The 15,713-nt window shown below is 36.7% G+C and overlaps 4 protein-coding genes across 4 annotated transcripts; 3 read left to right on the top strand and 1 right to left on the bottom strand.

The window, feature by feature from the left end:
- The first annotated feature begins 261 nt into the window (after positions 1-261).
- On the top strand, positions 262-6,859 carry LOC18039543 (mediator of RNA polymerase II transcription subunit 15a). The gene is made up of 11 exons (XM_024181525.1): positions 262-399; positions 501-597; positions 1,010-1,103; positions 1,562-2,320; positions 3,038-3,123; positions 3,378-3,452; positions 3,601-4,716; positions 4,919-5,230; positions 5,975-6,157; positions 6,252-6,337; positions 6,613-6,859. Exons 1-11 carry the CDS (start codon positions 293-295, stop codon positions 6,824-6,826), a joined length of 3,129 nt encoding a protein of 1,042 aa, XP_024037293.1. The 5' UTR covers positions 262-292; the 3' UTR covers positions 6,827-6,859.
- A 2,452-nt stretch (positions 6,860-9,311) lies between these two features.
- On the top strand, positions 9,312-11,069 carry LOC18039046 (NAC transcription factor 29). Its single transcript, XM_024182635.1, has 2 exons — positions 9,312-9,773; positions 10,359-11,069. Exons 1-2 carry the CDS (start codon positions 9,312-9,314, stop codon positions 11,067-11,069), a joined length of 1,173 nt encoding a protein of 390 aa, XP_024038403.1.
- Positions 11,070-11,216: 147 nt separating this feature from the next.
- Positions 11,217-12,739, top strand: LOC112097407. The gene is made up of 4 exons (XM_024182634.1): positions 11,217-11,228; positions 11,272-11,279; positions 12,093-12,312; positions 12,458-12,739. The coding sequence occupies exons 1-4, from the start codon at positions 11,217-11,219 to the stop codon at positions 12,737-12,739; spliced, it is 522 nt and encodes a 173-aa protein (XP_024038402.1).
- Positions 12,740-14,810: 2,071 nt separating this feature from the next.
- Positions 14,811-15,452, bottom strand: LOC18038247 (E3 ubiquitin-protein ligase Praja-1). Its single transcript, XM_024182633.1, has one exon. It carries the CDS (start codon positions 15,450-15,452, stop codon positions 14,811-14,813), a length of 642 nt encoding a protein of 213 aa, XP_024038401.1.
- Between the last annotated feature and the right edge of the window lie 261 nt (positions 15,453-15,713).

Raw genomic sequence — 15,713 nt, 5'->3', positions numbered from 1 at the left:
CTTTTGGGTTTTGCCTCTGGGTATAAACACAACGTGTTGAGTGAAGAGTGCTGAGTGAGTGCCAAACGTAACTTCTCACGCAAGTCATCCACAGTATTCTCATGTTTTAACCTCCCCTTCTCAAAAAAGCTCTCCACTCTTTCTTCACTTAAAATCCCTCAAAATTTATTCTTCACCCTCCTCAATTAACCTCTTTTTAAATATTTCCTGCTTCTTCAATTAACCGATTTCTATTTTATTTTATTTTATTTTTTACTTTCCGTATTTTTCTTTTTCGTGTTTCGGAGTTTGAATGGAAGAGAGTAGCGGTAGAACTGCGATGAGTGGACCCAGAGAGGATCCCAGCGAGTGGAAAGCCAAATTCACGCCTGATCTTAGACGCAAAGTTGTTCAAAAAATGTAATTTTTTTTTTTTTTGGGGGCTGTTTTTAATTATCCTTTTTCTGTTTGGCTGATGTTTATCTCTTATATGAAATATTTTTTGTTGCAACTAACTACAGATTGGATTTTATAAGGATGCCCCCTGAAGCTCGAAGTCAAATGACTAAAGTCATCGAGCAGTTTGAGGAAGGTTTATTCCGTAGTGCAATATCGCAGGTACAATGCATGTACATGCACATATATCTATCAAGTGTGTGTGTGTGCGCGCGCGCGCGCTCGCCTGTCCTTCAATTAATTCTTCTTTGTAAGGAAATTGTATATATGCATGTGTGAGTGCAGAGTGCTGGTATTCTTTGAAGTGCAGATTTGGATTTCACGATAGTATCAAATGCTTTTATGACATTGTAAAAACATTTGACTTCGTTGTGAAAGTCCAAGTTCGCGTTTTTACTGTTGTGATACCCTAAATCCGCATTTTTAAAAAATATGGACATCCGGCTCAGAGAATGACTATATGTGTGTGTGTGTGTGTGTGTGTGTAAATACTATGTCCGCGCGCCTGATTTAACATTTCATTGTTACATAATCACCTGTAATATGATCTCTGTTTTCTGTTTCTGTTGCTCAGGAGGACTATTTGCAAAAAATAAGCAGGAAACTCAAATTAATTGATCATAAGTCAAGTCACAGCAATGCTGGTGTATCTTCTCCCTCCAAACCAGGTAAGAATAACCGTGTACGCTATGTTGTAGGTTGTCAATCGGAAACCCTTTATAAGTACAAACAAACGAAATGCCTTCAAACGCATGTTGTGAACTTGTGATACTGGCATATTCTTGACTAGGGTTATTAATTGTCTGGGAACTTGAACTTTGCCTTCAAGCATTGATGATATTGTGAAAATGTACAATTGGATACTTGCTGTAAAATCAAGAGGTTTTGATGTTAGTGCTTCCTTTGCACAGTTGATAAGTTTTCAAATTAATGTTTGACACATGTGCAGACACGTTTTCCTGGTAACATTTCTTCACTACCTTACATCCATTAATAATAACAAGAGTTCAGAGTTTGCAATATCTTTCAGCCCAGTGGACCGATTATGATATGCTTTACCAATATATGTCAGTTTGAAAAATTTCTGTGCCCATTACAGTGCTGAATCAGAACTCTATGGTTGCAGTTAGGGGGCAAAGCTCCAGTTTGAAGAATGTCTATCAGGTTCCATCTAAAGTTGCTGGTGATTCAGTTGGACAAGGAATGCAATCAAATATCTCTGCCGCTAACGAGAGAAATGGTCTGGGAACTCGGCAAGACCAGCATCAACAGTCTCAACAACAGTTGTTAACGCACATCGTTCACCAACCAAATGCTGGCAATTTGTGCATTGAAGATATTCTTAGTGTTCATTGCTATCAACAACAGCAGAATATTGCATCACAGTCAAATTCATTTCAATTCTCTCAGAATCAAACATTAAATACAGAGTCTCAACAACCACCATTCTCGGAGCAATCAAGCACTGCTGTTTTCCAGCCAAATCAGCTTGTTCCCCAGGGAAATAATATAGGGCAGCAACTGTCCCCATTTCAGAAAACCATGCCAAACTCATACCAGCAGCCTGATGGATTGCAAAGTAATGCTTCTTGCTTGCAGCAGCAGCATAGAGTGACTGGAGCAGAATTGAAAGTCATGAATATGAAGTCACATGAGCATTCAGCACACATCCTTCAAGTAGAGGACACATCTTTGCCATCGAAAGTTGAGCAAAGTGTGCAGTCAGTTAATAATTTTCATCAACTTTTGTATTCTCCAAAGCAGAGCAAGAAAGAAACTACACATCAAAGACCTGACACATTGGATGCCATGGTTACGCCTCAGATAGTAAACAATCAGCAGAACGTGCTTCTAGCAGTAAAAAACATGACTGAGGTCTCATCCGGTATGTCAATATTCTTAAATGAAAGATTCTTATGCATTATGTTTTTCAATTTATTAATCTCATTACTATTTTATATTATTATATTTCACCTCTTTCTTCTATCTTCTGGGGAATATTCGTTGTACTTGCTCGGGTAGAAATTTCCTTTCCTAGGTTTCAACTGGGTCCAGGCATATCTCATTTACATTATATGTGAATAGCATAACTTGTAAGAACAAAATATATCTATGACCCTACGTGGATTAGAAATAGATTCATAAAATTTATTGCTACTTCTATCAACTATGAAGTCTAGATGCTAAACCAATTTAATATGCACATGATATTCAAGAAACACTGCACTTCTTATACCTTAACTTTAGAGAAATAAGCATGTAGAATTACATGCCGAAAATGCTAGTAGATGATTATAAAGCAGTATATATTTGAAAATGTTGTAACCTAACTTAAAAGCTAGATCTATCTGAATATGGATTGAAAATAATGTTTCTAGTTTTCTTTCATTCAATTAATTAAATTGAATAGATATTACATAATGTTCTCTTCAAAGGGGAAAAAAAAGCATGACATTGTGTTAATATTATGTTTTTGCATTCTATTTATTTTAAATTTTCTCTAGTAGATCTTTTCATGGTAAAATAAGTAGGCACAGAAATTGTTGATTCTCTCTTTCGTCCAATTTCCATTTCTTTATTTTGTCTGATATTTAATCACCAGTTCTGTCACCTGTACCCTCGTTAGAGACTGGAGCTCCAAGTGAACAAGCAAACATGGCTGAGTTTCATGATCAGATGTATCAGAAGGTATTTCTGATTAGTCATTCTTTTTCATGGATTAAGTTGAACTGTATCATGTTGACTCATTTTCACCTAAAAAATATGGATAGTAATTAAACTTTTGTTTATCCTATTGTATCATTTCTTTTTCCTCCTGGAATAAATCTCCTTGGTCAAAATAAGCCCAATTCCCACCAAAGACTCACAGTTTAGGTAAATTTAAAGTATCTTCAGTGACAAGACCTTTGCTGACTAGGTAAACTATTTTTGCCGTTCTGCAGTTTCAGGCTATGAGGAAGGAGTACTTACCATGGTTGACACATGTTTACAATAAATTGAATGAGAAGTGCCAAAAGGTATATGAACTGTGCTAATCTTTATCATTATTCTTCTTTTAAATCGTTGTTGAGAGCAATTGCTTGAACTTGCAATTTGTTTCTTGACCGCCCTGATTTATCTTGTCTTGCTGTCCATCTGTTTCTTGAATTTGACTCCTTCCTACAGCCACCAATCCCAGAAATTTACAAGAAAAAAATTAAAATAGCAGAGAAGTTGATTAAACTTTTATCATCATCCCGAGGTGACCTCTTTCGATGCTCCATGTCACATTTGGAATACTACCATCTGGCAGTGAAGCAGTTTCTTCATGCCTTTAAAAAGGAAAACTCTGTTTCTGCTCAGCAATGTACTCAATTGCAACCATCTGGTGGTCAGTCCCAAATGCCTCAGCTGAACTCAGCCTTGACAGGCAAACCAGTTGGTCAATCTCCTTTATCATCAACACAGCAAGTGATTCCAAGTTCTCAACCAAACATGATGAATTTACCCCGTTCGGGTTCTCTATTTGAGCTGGAACAACAGAATGCATCAAGTTCATTACAGGATGCTGCAAGACCTGAAGGCCATGATATTGGAGGTGCACAACAGATTAAATCTTCTAATGGTGCTACAGGGAGGTCATTTTATCCTGCAACAAAATTGCCACCGCAGAATTTTGTTAAAAATGCATTCCCCCAACAAAGACAACTTAAACATCAAATGAGGCAGACAGAGAACGTCAGGCAACAAATGCAACCACAATTTAGTCAGAAGAAAATGCAGCATATGCAAATGGCTAACATCAAACCTGTTGCCACTTCAGATATGCTTCAGCAGAACCCATTAATCAGCCAACAGTCAGATAATTCGCATCAAATGCCACTTCCAACAACTCCTCATCACTTTCAATACCCTTCTCATATGTCTCAGCATTCCTCTACTCAGGTTTACCAGAAAAATTTGCCGTTAGCTCTTTCAAAACTTGGGACGCTATCATATTCTGCTAATTCTCCATCAATAACATCTTCTCCTTCTATTCCCTTTACCCCATTCTCAATACCAGCAGATTCTGAGAACCACCCATCTGATATTTCTTCCCTATTAATTTCTAGAAACCTTGGACATCCTCAAAGGACTTTGTCCTTAAATCTTGTTGATACTGAAAATGAAGTTACGACTCAATTTCTTCCAGTTGCTCAGGCTGGAATATCAGCATCAAGTTTTCCAACTGAGTCTTCCAGTCCAAATTATGAACAGCAATCATCTGCTATGAAGGAGCCTCTCGAGCGATTACTTAATGCTGTATGTGTTTCATTCTTTGATATTTTCTATTCACTCTATGCTTTATTCTTGCCTGATTTGACCATTTTTGAACGTGTACTTTCGTTAAGCTTGTGAAAATCTTCAATTAGTAACTTTGAGTTGTTGCCTCAACATTAGCACTCTACTTTTCCTTTGGCAAGTGTTATATGATAGATCCTTAGACATATTAATGTTCTTTCAGGTACAATCACTGTCACCTAAAACATTAAGTGCCTCCGTCAGAGAAATTGGCTCAGCATTGAAAACAGTTGATGCGATATCTGGAACAGCTTGTAATGACTCTGGAGTTGATGTAGATGAGAATTTGGTATCTGCAACAACGTGTTGCATGCATGGAAGGAACTTCAGCTTGCAAAGTGGGTGCTCTTCTGAAGCGAAGATGGAGGACAAAACAAATCCAATTGCTCTAGATGAAACTGATAGTATCAACCAATCAGATGGCCAAATATGGGACATAGATACATCCAGGATCATCAAGAGGCAAAGGGTTGAGGTCTGATATCAGCTCCTATCCTACATTTTTAATATTTGAATGTGCTTTAATGGTAGAGTAGCCATTGTGTTCTGCATCTCTTGCCAGAATTGGGTTTGTTTTATTCTGCATTGCTGGTGTCAACCTGTGGAAAGGCTTCTTCCAATGATCATCGATCCAGTATGTTTTAGGAGCTTCCCATTATGAATAAAGTTGGATGAAGCTAGATTTTGGCGGAACAAATCAAGAAAAGGAACCCCCTTTTGATTAGTTGAAGTAGAAGTAATGGGCCTTCCAACTGTCATGAGAGATGCATGTATGACATATGTTTAACTATAGGAGAATGAAAATATAGGATTTTAAGATCCATTATATCAATTAGTACATTAAACAGAGGAATGAACTTGATTTACATTAGTCATAGAAGTTCATGACTAGCTGGTAGAGAAAATAATAGAAGATTGTCTGCTCCAGAAAACCATTTATTAAAGATATGAATATTGTAATATTTCTGTAGCTATGTACTACTTCTTCGGTCTTTCTATCATCCTTCGAGCTCCATCAACTTGGACTGTATCACTTCTTTGTTGTAGATGTGAAAAACTTGCTAATTATTTTTGCTGATTTAGTTTCATCACTTTTTTTTTTTAATTTTAGTTTTGTTCTCTACTTTTGTTGTCTCATTCATTATCTAATTTGCATACCTTAGCCCTTTTTTTTACTCATTTTTCTCTAAAGGGATTAATATGTATTGATTATTCACAGCCCAGCAATACTCTGTTGGATGAAATCAAATGCATAAACCAGTGGTTGATAGAAACTGAGATTGATTTGGATTCATCTGAAGATCCTGCAGCACTTGATGCTGGCGAAGGAACAATAGTCAGATGCGTTTACAGTGCTGTGGCTCTTGATGAAAATTTCAAGATGCAATTTGCATCACAAATTGTGAGTTCTTAAATTAATGTGTCATAATGTGACATGTAATATATGGACAGAAATTCTCAAAATAATTAATAATTGAATGTGGTCTCTGCATCAGCTGCCACTACCGTTGCGGTTGTTTGTTCCTGCCAGTTATCCAAATGCTTCTCCTGTGATCTTAGGCGGGTTGAGTTTTGACTGGAGGTGAGAAATTGGAAACTCACTTCAGTTTGATAGATTTCTTTTTTCTTTATTTTCATTTTTTAAAAGTTTCTCTTTGATATATACTTTGATAAAATCTGGATAAGTTGTGTTCACATCCTGAAGCAGATGTGATTTTGTACCTACAGACATTATATTTATGAATCAGCTTCAGTGAACTCTAATCTTTCACTTGCGGAAGTGATTTTGATGTTTTTCATTGACTGAATATGAATGATTCCATAACTTCTGTGAACTTCTTTTGCTTTTATATGCAGTGGTGAGAGCATAGGGTCGATTAACTTATCAGAGAAGACGAGGTCACGATTCAGCTTATCTCTTCGCAAGCTTTCAAAGCCCATGTCTCTTGCGGAGATGGCAATGACTTGGGATATTTGTGCCCGCACCGTCCTCTTGGAATACGCTCAATCAGTTGATGGAGGGTGCTTTAGCTCAAAATATGGAAAATGGGAGAACTGCGTTACCGCTTGATCAATCTCACAAGCCGCTTGTATGAAATTAAGAGTGTAAATAGTCCATCATAAATCTCCCAGTTAACAAGAATTTGTGGTTCTTATTTGCTATCATGTTTGATAATTTGCTCTTTAGTTGAAAATTCTTTACTCTCTACCCTGCTCTTTATTAATTAACAGCTAAAATAGTCATATTAGTTCAAGAAAGCAAAAAGAAGATCACCCATTTTATTTAGAACTAAAAAATCCTAACCAATTTGACAGTTAGGGCAATGTCTCAGCGGCAAATTTTTTTATCCATTTAGGAAGGTTTCTCCAATACTCATGGCCTAAGTCAACCAAAAAAAAATTCAACCTATCAAAAAGCTTTTTATAAAATTCTAAAGTCTTAACTTATGTTATTTTTGTTTTGTAAATTTATTGCTTCATTCGGCTAGAAAACTGTAACGAGTGTACTCATGAACTTGAGTGTTGTTCGCTAAAGTGGTCATATGGCTATGGAGGTCTTACAATCTCTTTTTAGGGGAAATGTTTATTCTGCAACTTGCAAAAATTATTCCCATAAATTGACTTACAGTCTCTTTTGGAAGTCTTGAGTGATTTCATAAGAAATCAATACAAAGACAACACTTGACTTTATACAATGAGAGCAACAAAAATAAATAAGCCTTAATAGGGAGAAAAAAAAAACAGAAAGACGTAATCATTACACTTTCTTACTATTTTAATACATTTTTGAGGAGAATGAAAAATTTTGCTATTTAAGGAGAAGAAAACGTTTTGCTATTAAACCCTTATAGAGAGACATAAAATTTAAGGGAAATATATTAACTTCTCTAAATATTTTGATTAATTATCAAGGGACCCAAAGTAAAGCAAAACAAAAACCTTTGATATTCCAAGGTCTATAAAACAACAAAATTTTGACTACTTTTATTGTAAATATGGTTTTTCAAATAGTAAACAATTTGTATGCATGGCCTTCTGCAAAATTTATTCAATCTTCTTTTACTAATAACCATAATAATAATTATAATGCTCAATAAAAAAAAAAATCAAAACATAAATAATGAAAGAAAATATTAGCGCACTTAACTTATAAAAACGCCCAAGAAATTAATTTAAAAATTAATTTAGGAAGGTTTTTGTTTTCTTATATCACAAGGAAAAGAAAACAGTTCAAAAAATCCCTCTGCTATTCCTTTATACTAGGGGTGGGCAAAATTGGGTTCGGGTCGGGTTCGGGTCAACCCGATCGGGTTTCGGGTTGTTCGGGTTAGACAAAGAACAATCCGAACATAACCCGAATTAATGATCCGACCCGAACTATCTTAGGGTCGGTTCGAGTCGGGTCATTAATTCGGGTTATGTTCGGGTTGGATCGGGTTGGATTTAAAATGGGTAGGATTGAGTTCGGGTCAATTTGGGTTAGTTCGGGTCAATTCGGGTCGGTTGAAATCGGGTCAGTTCGGGTTGGTTGAAATCAGGTCAATTCGGGTCAGTACGTTTTTTTTTTTTTAAGAACTCGATCGGGTATTCGGATCGGGTCGGGTTTGACCCGAACCGATCACAACCCGATCGGGTTTGTAAATTTCAAACCGATCGGGTTTCGATCCCGAACCCGAAATTTATCGGGTCGGGTCGGGTCGGATCGGGTAAAATGCCCACCCCTACTTTATACGGTTCTATCACTAAACTCATTATCATTCACATTCACCATTCATCGTCAAGTCACAGGTGAAAAGTTAATGCAATAAAGAAATCGTATTCTTCCATTGGGCTGCAAATTCCAGCCCTCCGACAAACTTGTACAATTCTTCTATGTTTTCAACTTATTTTATAGGCTTTAATAAAATAAGTAATGTTCATAACGGTCTTTAATACAATTTTCATGATTTCAATAAAATTAATAATGTCTATATTAGCCCCTAACAATTATTTCATATAAATATCAATAAGTAATGTTTGTTGTAAAATTATTTATTGTAAAATATTTTAGTTCAGTCCAAGGTAAAATAAATTCCTAACTTCGCCTCTTCTTTTAGATTTGGCTTTTAGGATCACGAACGTAGCAAAATATATATTCTAGCCGTACAAGTTAATAAAATTAAAATAAAAAAATAAAAACAATTTCGAAGACCGTTAAGACTCAAGCCACTGGCCTTTGACTTGAGGTTTCCTAATTAGTATAAAGAAACTAATCAAAATTAACTAGGGTTGTGATACGGGTTTAAAGGTGTCTCCCACAGTTGGGGCCCTCCCCAGGATACCTCGTGATTAATATAAAAAAAAATTAACTAGGGTTCCCGTTACTAACTTTGGCGCCAAAAAAATTCTGAGGCTTAGGTTTCCTAATAAGTATAATGAAACGATTTAGGAAGGTGACTCATCCTTTCGTCACAAGGAAATTAAAGAGGGGCGGGCTGTGGAGTCCTCTTATATAAATACTTCCTAATCTGCTGATAATAAACTCATCTCGTTCTCATTGATTTTCCTTTTTGACAATGCAAGGAACAAGACCACCTCTTCCATTGGGCTGCAAATTCCAGCCCTCGGATGGACAACTTGTTCTATTCTACCTTTTCAACAAGATTTCTGGAACCCCAGCCCCCTTTCTTGATGATTTCGTAAGAACTGAAAATCTCTACGGTAACAAGGAACCTTGGCAGATTTGGAGGCAATTCGGAGGACATGATTTAGAAGATGGTGAAGATCTTTACTTTTTCACTCACTTGAAGAAGAAGAGTGTTAACAGTTCCAGGATTGATCGCAGAGTTGGTACTGGTACATGGCAAGGAGAAGATGTGGGTAAGGCGGTTGTATCCCGCAACTCTAGAAAGAAAATTGGTTCCAAGAAAAGGTTTCGATATGAGAAGGACAAGTCTCCACACAATGGTTGCTGGATTATGCATGAGTACTCTCTGAATCCTTCACTGTTGCCGCAAAACCTTCAATCCAGTGACCTTGTTCTTTGTCGAATTAGAAAGAATGGTGAGCCAGCGGCAGCAGGGCAGAAAATGTCAAACAAATGGGCTATCTAGATGGTCAACACCATCTTTAGTTGGAAAAGAAAACAAAAGAAGAATGGAGAATGAGGAGTCGCAATCTAGAAGCTATAAATGTTTGAAGAAGAAATAAGAGGCACACGGCTTTGACAAAAGAAAGAAGAAAAAATAATAATATATAATTGATGAATAGTGCCAAAGCTTTCTCTATAAATAGAAACGAAGAGAATGAGCAAATTCAATTCCATTTTGAGAGGCATTCAATTTTGTAGAGAGAGTCAAGAGTTGTGAGAAATAATTCTTGCAGAGCAGAGAGTCTAGTGAGTGAGAGATTGGGTGTATTGGGGTTTTGGGTTGTGAGCCAAAATATTACAATACTTGTAATCCTTATTTCACTAGTAAAATATTTCCTTCTGTTTTCGCCCGTGGACGTAGGCTAAAAGCCGAACCATGTAATTTCTGGTGTCCTCTATTGTGCTCGTTCTTTATTTTTCTACCAATTTTACTTTAGCTGCGTGTCTGCTTCACCCACCAATTTACTAACAGAAAACTCCTAGGAAAAAGAGAAAGCTCGATGAACCTGTTGTTGAAGAAGACATTGATCAGCCTGCAGAACCTGTTGTTGTCGAGGAACATCAATACCAATACCTGCAAGAAACTCAACCGCAGACCTCTACTGAACTAGTTCCTTGCAACCACCTTCAGCTTTTTCAGAGTCATCAGTTGATGCAACAAACTCCATCAGACTTCTTCAGGGCCCAAGAGGAAAATTATCAGCACTCTATGACTCAAGAGGATCCTCATGATCTTGAACTTTCTGACAGTCACCAAAATATGCAAGAGACTCAGGTGACCGACCAGAATTCACACGAGCAGCTTCAGCTTTCTGCTGAGACTCACCAGCATTTTGCTTCATCTAACCTCCATGAATACCAACAAAGCCCCGTAACTGACCAAATTCGTCATCATCAGCTTCAGCTGTCTGTTGAGGTCTATCAGTCAACGGTTCACAACTTCCATTCTATGCTTCCGAATCCACCCAACTTCCAAGAGAATCAACAACTGCCTGGAACTGAACAAAGTCTTTATGATCAGCTTGACAAAACTATTCAAAATCACCAGCAAATGCTTCAGACTCCAGCAAACATCGAAGGCTGTCAACACCTGCTAGCATTTGATGATACTTTCCAGTGGCTGCTTGACTCTTCTGATGATAACCTCAGTTTTGATATTAATGGCATTTTGAACGAAGGATGAGTGGAATAACAGTTATCTTGTTATGTATAAAAAAAACACTGACACTTTGTATTTGGCAAAAGTTGTATTAATTAATGGAATCCTTGGTCATTGCGCAAAATTTCTTCCTATTGCATTAGGGAATACTTGTGGCATGATTCTTTACCCATGCAAATTATGGTATGCTTTTCTCTTTTTAATCATTGAATCAAATTTCTTTTAGCGGACAAGGTAATTTTATTATTCCATTGTCTTTAAGCAGTTTCTAACACTTTCTAATTGAACGCATAAAAGCATATCAGAAACTAAACACTTTTCCTTCAATAATTTGTGGAAGATTATCGTACACAATGTATACATAACTATCAATCAGACCCCATCTCAAATCCAAAAACCATTACGCTTTACAGTAAAATATTAAAATGAGTCCTTGTAGATGCTTTTATGGGTATTCTTTTGTACAATGACAAAATGGGGATATGTTTTTTTCGATGCATCGCTATGTTCTTTTGTTTCTGCAATTAACTTTAGTCCAGTGGATAGGCAATTAACTTGTGTACATTCATTTGAAGCTTTTATTTCAAATGAAAGTAACTATGGCTAGAGAGAATCTCAATTTGAAACTAAAATCTTGAGTTCAATTTAGAAGGATTGATATTATTATTATTTTAGGGTTTTTTGAGCTAGAAAGAGAGAGCAAGTAAAAATCTTCTTGCCCGCTTCATTCTCTTCTCTAAGGATAACGGTTTTCACTTGGTTAGGAAAGTGTCTCTAATTCTTGTAGTCCAAGTAAACAAAAAAGTTAGATTATTAATACAGTTTCCAAGACACTCTTACCCATATTATTCTATTTTTTCTATAAAATACTTACCTAAATTAATCATTCTGATTTCGATTGCTAATTTCTTCATTCAATCCCCCGCCAAGAAACTGATAATCCATATGATATATTCTCACCCAAATTTTTTTTTTTTTTTTTGGGTCAAGAAACCAAAGGAAGTGTACTAGTGGTACTAATGTAATTTCGTGGATTAAACCTTGCAGTGATGAATCACTAAAGTACCAAAATATTAAGAGAGAAATTACAGAGAGTGAAGATGAGATAATAATTCCAGCCAAGAATTCTAAGTCGGGTTTTCCAAAGATAAAGATCGAAGAAGAGGAGCAGGCTGCTTTTACTGATAGTTTCAGGAAACCACTTGGAGTTCAGCCTCCTAATGTTTGTAAGAAGAGCTTAGTACGGTGTCCCAGTTCAAATGTCATGGTTATTATCGATACAAGATTTGTGAAAATCTTCTAGAAGAGTTGCCCAAAGTTGCTAGGGAGGTTGAAGAAACGATGAAGGAACAAGTAAGAGCTTGTGACCCAATTGATGTTGCTTTCATTTGCTGAATCATTGATGTTACAAGAAGCTGGCTCCTTTCAATTATGGGAGCAAGGAAGTCAAGGTCAAGTACAGATCCATCTGTTTCAATGTAAGGGATTCAAACAATCCTGATTTGAGAAGAAAGATTCTTCTTGGAGAGGTGGAGCCTGAGAAATTTGTCAGGATGATTCCTGAAGAGATGGCAAGACATAAATTAAGGCATGAAATCGGACAAATCAGAGAGAGACGCGCAGCCAAGATTCGGGACAAGGATGATGATGATGAGGAGAAGGAGGAGAATTCTGAATGTGATGATGCTCAATGATTTAATTTACTCATTATAATGTTTTCAAATATTAAACATCTGTATTGTCGAAATTTCAAATGTACATACGCTGAGATGACACTTTGTCACATTGCAAGGCATATAGTATATGTCCAGATGTATGTGCTGCTTTAATTTTTCTATCTGCTTTTTAACACATGTTAGTCAAGTTTGAATTATATCATATCTTTTTTAATTAATGACCAAATGTTGATAGAGGGGCGGGCGACAAGGCACCTCCATGGGGCCGTTTTAACACCCTATGGCATCTCTTAAGACTAAAGGCTGAAACAGAGATGTCAAAACGGGGCACCCCTAATACTGCCGTTTGGTCATCTCTCTGTTAGCATTTAGGCTGGACATCGGCAATCCCTGATTAGTTTAATAATTAATAAGTAATAACTAATAATGTTGAACATTACCCAATTGTTTTATGGATTTGGTCGAGGTGCGTTACATTGGTGTAATAAAATTGGGGTCTATGTTTGCCAGCGAAATAACACCTAAAGGCCAAAGGCACACTAGTTTCAATTGGTTTTCCGAATACATTCCTGACGAGGCGTCATTCTCCGTTTTTCGATAGGCCAGTAGAATCGCGGAAAAGGGCACTTTGGTAAAAAAGTCGAAAATGTAAAAAGTGTAATAGAAACGAGAATCTAACGCAAATAATTGAGAGCCGCACGTGCAAGTGAGCGAAACAGGGGACCCACCTCCACTAATAATGACTTGTACAAAATCGACCCCACTTGATGAGTAAAGTAACAGAGTAAGCATGTGGCCATTATGAAAAATAAACAAAGGATTAAGAAAACTCAAAGCTGATTCAATCAATCATCAACACTACTACTTTAATCTTTTTTTTGGGGAAAAAAAAAAGAAAATTAAGAGCAGTGCCATTTCATTTCATTTGGCCTTTTGATCTTTCAGTACATAATATTGTATTCAGTGCCAAATTAATGGTACAAACAAAAAATTACAAACAAATTAAATCAGTCCTTCTCAAACTCACCAACGACAGCAGATACTTTTTTTTCTTGAGCTGCTTCTTTAGCCTTCGCGGAATCTAAATCTGATACCGCAAAGTTGAAAGATCCGAACTTTGGGGTGGACTCAGGGGAGCGAGGGGCGAATTTGGTATCGAAAGTGAAAGAGAAGTTGGCGTTGGAAGTTGAAGGTGAGAATTCTTGGATTTTGTCGAGAATTGTCGGGCAGGTCTTTCGGCGTTTCGATTCAGGACCTGAGCCTGCTTCTCCTTCCTCCTCTTCTTGTTCTTGTTCTTGTTTTTGGTTGGATTTCGGTGGTGGGTTTTGAGTGGAAACTGAGTTGATGAAAGTAGAGGTTCGGTCTGTGACTGTGCTGGTTTTGTTTTCAGCCATCTTTTGTGGGGGATTGCGGTGTGTAGGAAAGAGACCGATGATGGGGCAGCTATTTAATGTGGTCATTATTAAATTACCATAACCTCCTTTACAGTTCTAAATAATTAAAGATAGCCGCACCCTTCAAATTGTATATTGTTAATTATAGTAATAATTATCGTCTCTTTTCTATTATTGTTAACATGATGGGGGCGATGCTAAATTTGCCAACATCATGGGAAAGCTTTACTTGATCAGCCTATCACATCATTCGTGCGTGGTTCAATATTAAAATTTATACAGTGATAACGAGAAAAATATTTTTACTAACATATTATGAGGTGAGTTTATTAATGGAGCTAGCATCCCATATAACAGTTCAATCTACCTTGATCGAATAAGCTCCAATATAAAAATATTTTAGCTCATAATATGCCAGGTCTTCTCTTAAATTAAAGAACAATGATCATACTAGCCAATTAAATAAACTCCATTAGACAAAACTTGACAGCAACCTTGTTCAACTACTTCGGATACAAATCATAATCAAAACCAGTGAATCAAAGTAAGGTACAGCCCTGAAGATTAATGCTTTTTTTAATTATTATTATTAAATTTTAATCTTTAATCCGTTATTAAGAAAAAACAAGATTTTTCAACTTCTGAAAAGAATAAATAACGAAGTTCGGATATACAAAGTGTTACGAATCTGTCAATTACGACAATTGAAATCGACACAACGGGCAAAGACTACTATTCTTTAGCCAATTAACAAGGCAATCTTGATGATAAATATGGGAGCAAGGCATGCGAGCAGCTTTTGATCCCTCTTTCATTACTTCCAAGCAAATCACGCAATATTGCTGCGAACACCCTTCAACTTTAATTTTCTCTAAAGCCTCGATCGAATACTTACTTGCAGGCGCCAACTCCAAAACCTGTGTGTTGATTGATCTTGTAACAGCCTCATCAATGGCTGCGGCCTCTTCATTAATATCGTAACTTACATTCGCAGCCTTAATGATCACAACTAGAGGAATAATCCCGCTGCCCATGTTATGATATTCATTCGCAGCCGAATGAGCATAACTTGTGATCTTGTATATGATGCTTGGATGAGCATGGAAAGCTACGTTCAAGGCTGAGAGACATCTTGATAAGTTTGCTGACCAATATGCGCATCCGCCTAGTAAATCTTGCTGCAGCACTATGAGGTTCTTGTTCATGATGTTAGGAGTCGCTGAGAAAAGATGAAGGGAGAAAATAGCTTCGTGATCGTGGGTTGATTGAATAAGATCATCATCTTCAGGCTGATATATGTCACACTGATACTCATCAAACACGGCCGTGGTGGCCATCTCAATCGGATTATCTGAATGTAATTATCTTTGTGAAAGAAGAAGGGGAAAAAAATGGAAGAGGAATTGAAGTTCTTTGAAAGAATTGAGAGAAGATATTTCAAAAAGATGCGAAGAAAATATTGTAGGTGTGCTTTCACATGTACAAAAACATATATAGTGGAACTAAATTGAATCTAAAATGAAAAAGGAAACGCATAGTTAGTAGGAAACTAAACTAGAACAAGGTTTCACAGAAAAGGAAACTCAAATATTGTCATA

Source organism: Citrus clementina, unplaced genomic scaffold (genome assembly GCF_000493195.1).
Source record: "Citrus clementina cultivar Clemenules unplaced genomic scaffold, Citrus_clementina_v1.0 scaffold_6, whole genome shotgun sequence".
Taxonomy (NCBI): domain Eukaryota; kingdom Viridiplantae; phylum Streptophyta; class Magnoliopsida; order Sapindales; family Rutaceae; genus Citrus; species Citrus x clementina.
The sequence above is the reverse complement of the archived record's forward strand: the minus strand, read 5'-3'. Positions and strand labels throughout refer to the sequence as shown.

What these genes read in the sequence shown, in the direction of transcription:
- LOC18038247 (XM_024182633.1), bottom strand. Translation starts at nt 15,452, where the DNA reads ATGGCCACCACGGCCGTGTTTGATGAGTATCAGTGTGACATATATCAG.
- LOC18039046 (XM_024182635.1), top strand. Translation starts at nt 9,312, where the DNA reads ATGCAAGGAACAAGACCACCTCTTCCATTGGGCTGCAAATTCCAGCCC. An exon ending in ACCTTCAATCCAGTGACCTT is followed by an intron (nt 9,774 to 10,358) that starts GTTCTTTGTCGA and finishes ATTTACTAACAG; the next exon opens with AAAACTCCTAGGAAAAAGAG.
- LOC112097407 (XM_024182634.1), top strand. An exon ending in GTCCCAGTTCAAATGTCATG is followed by an intron (nt 12,313 to 12,457) that starts GTTATTATCGAT and finishes TGATGTTACAAG; the next exon opens with AAGCTGGCTCCTTTCAATTA.
- LOC18039543 (XM_024181525.1), top strand. Translation starts at nt 293, where the DNA reads ATGGAAGAGAGTAGCGGTAGAACTGCGATGAGTGGACCCAGAGAGGAT. An exon ending in CGCAAAGTTGTTCAAAAAAT is followed by an intron (nt 400 to 500) that starts GTAATTTTTTTT and finishes AACTAACTACAG; the next exon opens with ATTGGATTTTATAAGGATGC. An exon ending in TCCGTAGTGCAATATCGCAG is followed by an intron (nt 598 to 1,009) that starts GTACAATGCATG and finishes TCTGTTGCTCAG; the next exon opens with GAGGACTATTTGCAAAAAAT.